Here is a 9,991-nt window from a genome sequence, read left to right on the forward strand (position 1 = left end):
AATAAAACTGCCCTGGAATTTCTCATATGTCATCAGTAGCATTTCTACCTCAGCTATAGCCCTTTCAGTAAGTTATACAACACTTAGGCCTAACTTATCTAGGACTGAAGACAAAATGAAAATTATCTTGACCAAAACTGAGCAGCATAGGCTATCAATCTGATGACAATCTATTCCCATCTATTATCCTCACATAATCAGAAAAGGAGAGGAAGCCCAGGATATTGTTCAGCACAGTTTTAGAATGAAGCTCCAGAAAGCTTTATATTCATTTTCAGGTTAACCTGAAGCTGCATAAAGAAAAAAACTGCCATACATGATTGCTGGAGGAAGCACTTCAGCAATACCTGTAGTAGAAGGATCTAAAGCAAGGTGCAAAGATGGCGTATGTGTTTGACCTGCTGAATCATCTTGAGCTGCCTGGCTGCTTGCATCACTGGAACCTTCTTGGAGAGCAGTGAAATCGTTCTGGTCTTTTTCAGAATCCCTCAGTAACTCTTCCATTGCTTTCTCCAGCTGATCATCTCCATTTGAAAATACCTGTAAGCAGATGACACGTTTTAAAGACACTTGTAGCTTTACTTTCACTATTATTTTTCAAACATATAATCTTACCCATTGCAAACGTTAAAAACCTTTGCTGAACAGGACAACAGAATAAGAATCAACAAAATTAAATCAAATATAATCCAATGTCCAACATATAATGCACGTTTTTAATGCTAATGCAGAAACCATGCATCGAAAAGCTACAGACCTCTCAAAATAAGAGGTTTGCACATTTATACCCTCCATTCATAATGGAGATCAGACTTTGCTATTGATTAGTCTTGAAAAAAATTTTACTTTCTCAGCCACATCCATTTCAGTTGTTTCACCAATTGTCCCACAGACTGGAAGGATGCAAGTCCACAGAAATGGTAAGAAAATGGTGAGACGTTCCCTGGTAGGGGTGGAGGGACATACAGCCTTTCACAAGTACTCACTTTTCAGACCAAAGAAAGCCATGGCCAATAATAAACTTGCATCTTGGATTCTACCTCCAGCTCACCTGCCTCTTTACAGACAATTACTAAAGAAGCAGCTAGTGTTTAATACAGGCAGAAGTCACTGGCTGTAAATAACTGCCAGTTATGCAAAGACAAAATGAGTACTCATTGTGGTTTCAAGGGGAACAGATTCCTATTGTTTCAAGCAGACCAAAACCAGTAAATCAGCCACTGCAACTCAAGTGGGGAAATTTGTAATTAACCAATCAGCTGTCACCCAAATGCTAAAATATTCTGCTACTAAGAGGCAGAAGAAAGCTTTTAGAAAAATGTCTTAGTTATGCCTGAAGTAACACTAAGCAGGAAAACTAAATTAAAAAGTAAAAACCAAAACCCTCTGTGGTCTATTCCTATGTGGCCTAATTATGTTCTTTTAAGATAAAAACATTTAGAGAAATCTGATCCCTACATAAAGAATACTTCCCAAACTTTAATCTGAAGCTCACTCTTTAAAAAGAACTTTTTAGTCCTTTACAAATGTATAAAACCACAGAATATAATAAAGCTGATCCCTGAAGAAGTTATTAAAAGTGAACTGCCACTTTTGGACAGATTTGTTTCATCCAAGCAGTTAATTTCACAAGTAATAACCAAGGACAAATAACTGCAGTCTAAGAGCCTCCTCAAACACACACAAGTATCTTTAAATACTCAAAAGAAGTTGAATTGTTTTATCAATACATATCTTACTATGCATTTAAAATAAAGTAATAGTAAACCTTCAGCTGAGGTTTTTCATCTTTTCCAGAGGTATCCTCAGATTGCTGATGAACCAGGACAAATTCTTCATTAATTAATGTGGATACAGTTTCAGGAATCCTGCTGGCTTTGCTAAATGATGTTTTGACTTCCATCTCAGCCCAGTATTCTCCTGCCACAAGAACTAACAAAGAAGGAAAAATATTAAATAAGCAGGCTTGAAGCTGTAAACAATATTTTAATAGGTATAATGTGAAGTTATTGTGGAAACTTTATGAATGTATTATACTATATTCCTCAAACTCTGAAATCATTGGTTTAAGAAACCTTTTTTCAGATAGTCTGTATGATTTTTAGGGTATATATTTAAAAATACTATGACTTAGCAGCAGCTGTTACCTACGTGTATAGATAACACATGAGGAAGTTCATCTCAGAGCTTTCACTTCCCCACTTCACATATAGCACAGGGGGGAAACAAACTGCTACTGTCTGTCACCTTTCCGATGCTGGGAAGTGCCCAACGGGTAGTTCAACCAAATGTCTGTTTTCACTGGTGAACAAACACAGGTTTAGCTTCACATTGTCCTTCACAGCAATACAATGCTGCAGAACTGTGCCATGCTTGCTTCTCAACTACAGTTTCACCAAGTGATCATTAAAAGAATGCAAATTTAGGTCTAGCTACAGAGAACCACAAAAACAGAATTTAAAACAGACATGCATATTCTTCACCATTCTGAATGGTATTATTTCACATGCTAGTCACAAAAGGCAGTTTAGCAACTCTGGACCAAAAAGAAAAAAATGTGAGAACTATAAAATATTCTTGTATTGAAAGCAGTCTATCCCTTTTGAAACTACAGTCAGCACGATTTTGGTCTTTCAAAAACTAGGCTTGTAATAACTATTGATACAGGCAACGCTACAAGAAGATTTTCCCTCTCCCGAACTTAGCCACAGTTTTATCCCTCAACCAGTGAGGGTATTATTCACAGAAATCCCAGAATAACTCAAATTTTTGGGATAACTGACTTGTATAGCATTAAAAACTTCTTAGAAGATTCACATTATAAAATAGCACTGAACAACAGCTATAGCATTCACAGAGTGATTACAAATTCAGATTAGCCATTTAGCACTCTTTGCCTTTCATATCTCCAGACTACGCAGGTTGTAAACAGTTTATTAACTCCATGTATTTTTTAACAGTTGTCATGTAAAAATGTTTCTGAAGAGCTTGTGTACTACTTGCAATAAACAGCAAATCTAGCTCAGAATGAGAGTTTCAAAGTAAGTCCTCAACATAAAAGTGAATGGCCACTATTACAGAACTCTTTGAAGGCAGTCAGAAGACATAAAATTATGATTCCCAAATACTGCATACCCTGAGTATCATTAGCTCTGCAGTTACGCCACCATTGGAGAACACAGCAGAGGATGATGGGCAGTCACATTACGAGCAAGTATCTAGTCTACCCAAAACGTCTCTCCCAGCCTATACCCACTATTGCTGGACTTATAGAATATGACAAAAATGAAGCCCCACCACTACTTCTAACATGTTTGCAGAAAGGAGGGATCCCAAGTTACCCTATTTTGACAATCCTTAGTGGTTTATTCTATCCAAGTTTATTTTTTATTCTTATTTATGGGAGAATAACACAGTAACTCCAATATAAAATGGTTCTATTATATTAATAGTCAAAAGACAAATGCAAACTGCTAATATTAGATTATGAGTTCTTTCTGCAGCGAAGTACAAACTCACAGGCACACCGTTAACTAGGAAGTTTTTTGTAGCAATGTTTCAGTAATAAAACGAGGGAAAATGTAGCATGTCTAAAGCCAGAGAAATTTATGATAATGCAGCTAGAAAAGCATACTGATGCACAAAGTATTTTTTCTTCCCTATGTGGCAAAAGGTAACTTAAGAAAATTCATTCTTCCTAAATTTTAATCTGAAAGACAAAGGAAACATAAACATTAGATGACTGCAAGGAGCTTCTTATTCAGATCACGTATTTAAAAGCACACCATATACACATTCTTGCAATTACATTTGAGTTGCAAGGCCTTTAATTTCTGTAAGAGTGTACTCCAAGCTTGCCTTTACAATCAGCATAAACTACCACATCCAGTGCAGACACATACTTTTTTCCCCACACACAACTATGTTAGCTGAATTACCACTCCAGAACCCCTAATTTCAGCCTTTCATTATAGCCTACTCCAACCTGCCATTGGTGCTATTCATGTGAATGCCCTCTACCCCATTTCAGTCCAAAAGCCACATTAGTTTCAGTTTAGTAGCAGAACATGAACACAAACAGGTCAGTCATTCAGGAAATAAATGCCTCAACCAGGAGAATGCAGTTCTACACCATTTAGTTCACATACAGTTACAAGAACAAGTCTACAAACTGCTCAGGTCAGCTGCTAAGACAACCCCTGGATGTCCATGCGATAGAATTTGCCATCTGACAAATTAATAGCAACATATTCATGGAAAATGTGTGGACTAAAAATGAAAATCCCAGAGTGAACAAACTATCCATTTCCTCCCCCATCTAGTCACAAGCTATTTAGAAAGCAAAAGCTTTATACACAATATTTTATGATCAGACTTTTACCAAAAATAGATTTTAATGCCAGAGACAAACTAAGTACCAAAAATCATGATCAAGTAATTTTCAAATTAAACTACTTGAGTAAAATTCATGTCAGAGTTTAGGAATGTAACTGCGAGTCTCATTAATCTCATCAAGATTTATACTATCGTTAGTAGTAAGCTACTTAGAGGGGAAAAGTTTCTATTTTAATGTTATAAAGGCACAAAATATAATCTTCAGCTAAGCACTTCTGAGGAAAAGCAGTAAAGGAATTAAAAACCTCTCTGAAAGAATCATGCATTAAGGTTATTTGGGGAAGAAAAGGAGTAGAACATCTGAAGGGGTTTTTTTTACTCTTTAGGAACAAGAACAGACACATGCATTCTGGACTTTCCAGCCACCTCCAGTCAGTAGATGGTTATGTCATTTCCCTTCTGTCAATACCATTAGTCCTACTGAGGACTTACTCCTTTTTTACTCATTATTGAGTTATACACTTGAACTCCTTTTCCTACAATCAGTAGAGAACAAAGGACAGCATCACCTATCAGACATACAAAATCTAAAAGCAGACCCTTACTACTGTACTAATAAATAAGTCTCATGATTTGTTGGGTTTTTTATTGTCATTCCTGATAAAAAGCTGAAAAAGTTATGAAAGTAATAATTTATTCTTGACTGTATTAGTCAAGAACATATAGGCAGTTGTAGTCTGCAATCACGTCTGCAATCAGTTAAGCACTGAAGTTAGCAGCAGACAATCCAGAAGCTGAATGCTATCTCAGAATACTGACCAAGTTTAGCATTTGCTTTATCAGTTTAAAATTACTGTGAGATCAGTATCCAGCAGCAAGGGGCTGACAGGACCAGAAAAGTCAACAAACATAATATACCTCAGCTACTTTTTGCATGAGGCCCAGCAGCTTTAGTGTAATTGCTACTGCATCTTATTTCCTAATGAACAAGTGCGGCCAAGGTGTGAACACACCTTCTGTTCTGCCAATATTGCTACAATAATTGAAACCTAAGACCAGATGGTAACTTCCCAAACCACCAGAGAGCCAAGTCATAGCTGTTCTTCCAAAAGTATCTTCAGAAAGATGACAACAAAATGTGCTTTGAAAGTTCTCTGCACAGTAAGAAATACTGGGAAGTATGTGCTACTACTGCAAGGAAGTAATTTCTGCAGAAGTAACTTGAACAGTCATGCTCTTTACTATAGAGAAGATAATTCTTCCTCCATGATTTAACGGACAATACCACACACATTTGGGGGGGGGGGGGGGGGAATCAGAAACCCAGCAACTAATACATAGGAGGAAATTTTTCTAAACTCAGCTAAATAAAACCTGGTGTGATAAGAGGATTAAAATTTTAAGAGCAACAATTTTAGAAAAGGTTTTATGACAGTGTTTTCAGACCAAAGGATTTTAGAAATACAAAGTAATCAATCAAACCTAGTTTTAAAAGGAGGTGGTGGTGGATCTTAGTCCAGGAAAGTATCTCAAGCTGTGGGGATACTACAATGACTGAAGAAAAGTTGTTGCTTTTCCCTGTGAATATTATTGCGTAGTTTTGGTCAAGGCACTTAATCTCTCTGCTGTACTTCTAATTTTCAGTGTTTTGCTGAAATATACAAAGTCCTGTATAACAGCTAAGCCATACTACCTGGAACATAGGTGTTTTGGGGCCAAACACCGGAACTTGCTTCACATCTGCATAGTACTAAACTATAAGAGGCCCAAACCTAGCAGCTTCCCCATTTCATGCCTGAAAGGCATCAGAGGTTCACTGTAGTAGCTCCCTTTATTAAGTAGCCTAAGTGGCTGAAGAGCAAGAGAAGCTGAACAGCAGCAATCCTGGAAGATCCAGATGGATTCGGCACCAAATCAAAGTAAGGGACACAGGACAGAAATGCTTATAATTCCTTTCCTCCCTAACGCTTGCATGTATTTCATACTGAATACAGACTTGCAAAAGCATATCACATACAGAAAGACAAATACCTAGGTAGTGACATGGGATTTCTGCGCAGAGTAGCTCAGGACAGGGCACCGCTGGCAACACATAGTCACTATCACAGGAGAATAAGAATCAAGGTAGAGCTACTGACTTTCCAAAAGGGAGCTACTTTGCAGACCTGATTCAAAACCTTCCTCATCAGGCTGGTCCCCAAAGTAAATGCCAATGAAACAGATACCAGACATTTTGGGGTTTTACTTTCAGTTTCTGTCCAGCAAATAATTTCAAACTCAAGCTCAACTTCGCTGTTAGGGAGGGTGGGAGGAGGAGATACCCATCTGTTTCAGCATTATAGCTAACAAAAAAAAAACCAAACAAAACAAAAACACACAAAAAAAATTGATAAAATGTAAAGCAATGAAAAGACAACAAGCAAGCAAGATAAAGGTTGATCTATTTTCACTAAGCAGCAAGAAACGTATTTTAAAAAGAAGCTTTCTGCCTTCTTTCAAGGCTGCAATCAAGAACAGGCTAATTCATAATTTCTTTTACCAAACAAAATCAGGTCTTGTATTAAAGACAGGCTTTCAAAGCCCTATCGTTCCCCTGATGATCTGAAAGCCCAAATAAGATACTGGGACATAAATCCTACCTATTTTCAGAACTAAGGTTCCTCAAGAGAATCTCTGGGACCTTTCTGAGGAGGAAGCTACGCAGAGGTTCATCTTCTGCTAACAAATGTCTTATGTACAAATGTACACCAAAAAGCATGGTCATTTCTTTTTCAGCTACACAATAAAATGCATGACAGCAAAAAGAGCATTAAGCTAGCTGAACTTGAAATCACAGATTCTAGGCAACTCAGATTTCCGGCTTACTGAAGCAATGTAGTTAAGTTCTAACTTGCGACTGAGGGAACAGGCAAGTGGACAGACACTGACACACATATATAACTGAATGTCTCGACCACAACAGCTTACTTTCAAGAAATGCGTCAAAACTATGTGTTCCTAGAGCTCTTACCCTGTGAGCTTGCTAACTTTAATGATGCATACAAAGTTCTCACCCTTACGGGCTTGTTAACATTAATGAGGCATACCTTCCCCAGAAAGCTAATTAATGCTTCAAACATACACAGTTTTACCTTTTCGATTTTTGTCACTGAAAGACTATACAACCACACAAAATTCCTTATTATATAGTATGTTGATGCAATACAGCTCTTCCCTAAAACCCTTTTCTCTATTGACTGAATGCAGAAGAAAATCCTAGATGTTAATGAGATTTAAACAAATTGATTTTATGACAACAGTAGCACTATAATTTTATCCTTCATCTCAATTTCTCTTCAGGTAATCTTTATATAAGAAGCTACGCCTCTACATTCACACTAACTACTATTTTATTAGTCATAAACTGTTTCCTACTGTCTCATCTCTAGCAGTGAGACTATGTAAAGCACATACAGGAAAAACAAAAAATAAGCAAGCATTTACTTGGCTGTTTCCCAAGATTAAAGTCAACCTGATGCAGAGAAAAGACTACTGATCCCCAGTGTTTCAATACACGTACATACACGTATATAAAACTTATTCTGATTTCCAGGACAACAATGGTAAGAGCAAAAGTCTTTCCAACAAACCTCAAATAGACCTCAAAACAAACAAAAAGCCAAACACCACTGCTCCATACACACACAACCAGAAAGTAACCACACAGCTTATTTTGGCAACACTGCCTCTCTGAAAGCAATCCTCTACTATGTAGGCAACAGCAAATAATTAGTCTGTTCATGACAGCAAACTGTTTTTAATTGTCATACTGGGTGCCTAGATACAGAGGTTTTGCAGGCTGTTTTTACACATCAATCTTATAACCAAGGAATAACAGTGTAAGGAAAACAGAATCAAGAAAACTACATAAACAAGAAAATGTCTGGTTTTCTTCAAAAACATACTATATCCACGTCTTCTCAAATAAATTCTAATTAGCACTTTTTAAACACATCTCATTACGAATACCGAAACATTTATTATAAAGGAGAGATAAAGCCTTCCTGACTTGAATCTCTGGATTACACATAAGTCACTGAACCACTTAAACATTACAAAGATTCATAGTTTGAGTCACTCCGGGAAAAATACTGGGTTTACTTTAAGATCATCAGAGTGAAGAACCCTTCTAGGGCAATGGTTGGTACCTAACTGGTTGGTACTTAATGTGGTTGGAGCATGACTAAGGCAAGGAAGCAGCTGAGATTTACAGCCCAGAGAAGCACCATCTTTCCTCTTGAGCAGAGATCATCACTGCAAGTCAAAGGCATGAAGGAAGATGAAAAGTAAATTCATCTTCCAAACTCACTGAACCCCTAAAATTTACATACTGGGTGGAAGAAGTACCAGGAACACCTGATGAAGTATCAGTCCAGATAAGCAAAAGAACATAAGGTACAGCTTGAGCAAATCGGAGCTGTGTAGGACAAACTATACCCTAGACAAAGTAGAGTTAAAAATTAAAAATTAAAATTTAAAAATTAAAAATTAAAATTTAATTTAAATTTAAAAAATAAAATTTAAAAATAAAAATTAAAAAATAAAATTAAAAATAAAATTAAAATTAAAAAATTGTATTTGTATCCTCAAGGATAAGGCAAACAATGTAAATAAAGCAACTCTAGTATACCATCACACCTCAGATTCTTGAGCCAGTAATTCATTTTTAACTTTGGAAAATATGAAGCAGCAACAAAGAGCATACAATTTTTCATAGTTGCAGTTTCACAAATTTGGGTTTCCTTTGGCTTTTTTTTTTTTCACTGCTACATGATGCTTGAAGGCAGCATTCAAACTGAAACCAAACACCAGGTGATTTACTGAACTGTATGGCCACTTGCTCAAAACAGTCATGACCTATATTCCAGAGCAAAACAGTAGCATAGCTGCTACTGCTAACATAACTGTTTCAGATTATTTTATTCCTTACTAGTAAAAATAATAGTGTTAGTGTAATTTAGCCAAGGGAACAACCTCTCTCCATTAAAAAATATTAAATATTTTTACCAGGTATTTTCTCCACAAGCTATTATTTCCAGTAAGAATTACATGATGTAAAGCAAAAAGAGACCATATGGAACAGCAGTATGATACAATGCCATAGTGATCCTGGGTGCCAATCTTTCCCCCTGCCAAACAAGTGCCTTTAAAAATGTCACTTCCAACACCAGTGAAACACTCAAGAAATTTTGATTCATTGCCTGCCACCGACTACCTGCAGAGTTAGTAAAATCCTTGCTCCTCAAAGCCAGAATTTTAAGTTATGACAACTGTTATCTTGAGATTTGCAACATACATCTTTCAGAATATTAGGTTTTGCAGATTTAACTTCAAATCACGTTTCATTCTTAACCACGGAAGCTACCATTATACAACCAACCACATACATTGAGATTGCTTTCTCAAAAACTCTTAAACTGTAGTCAGTCCAGCACTGCACTGTGGCATAGACACTATTTCATGCTCTCTTCTAATCTCATTTTCTTTAGATACCTCTCTTAATCTTATATTTTTCATTCTAGCAGCTACCAAAGGCAATTGTACATTAATAACCACACCATACCTCTTTTTATTATTCAGTTACAGATTTTCAAAAATAGCAAGGACTATGAGTTTT

General features: G+C 36.6%; 1 protein-coding gene across 3 annotated transcripts in view; it reads right to left on the minus strand.

The window, feature by feature from the left end:
* The window catches only part of RABGAP1L (RAB GTPase activating protein 1 like), a 221,024-nt gene extending 219,074 nt beyond the window's left edge, over nucleotides 1-1,950 (minus strand). For 2 of the 3 annotated variants that reach the window (XM_057427333.1, XM_057427332.1), the window contains exons 1-2: nucleotides 1,769-1,947; nucleotides 348-540 (exon numbers count right to left, since the gene is read on the minus strand). In XM_057427333.1, coding sequence (XP_057283316.1) covers nucleotides 348-540; nucleotides 1,769-1,903 — 328 coding nt within the window. In that variant the 5' untranslated portion in view covers nucleotides 1,904-1,947. Of the gene's footprint in view, nucleotides 1-347; nucleotides 541-1,768 lie in introns of all 3 variants that reach the window. The other variant, XM_057427334.1, reaches the window with a different exon arrangement.
* Between the last annotated feature and the right edge of the window lie 8,041 nt (nucleotides 1,951-9,991).

The sequence above is a fragment of the Pezoporus wallicus genome, unplaced genomic scaffold (assembly GCF_028554395.1).
Source record: "Pezoporus wallicus isolate ANWC-B61680 ecotype Strahan unplaced genomic scaffold, APGP_CSIRO_Pwel_v1 scaffold_7107, whole genome shotgun sequence".
In the NCBI taxonomy this organism is placed as follows: domain Eukaryota; kingdom Metazoa; phylum Chordata; class Aves; order Psittaciformes; family Psittacidae; genus Pezoporus; species Pezoporus wallicus.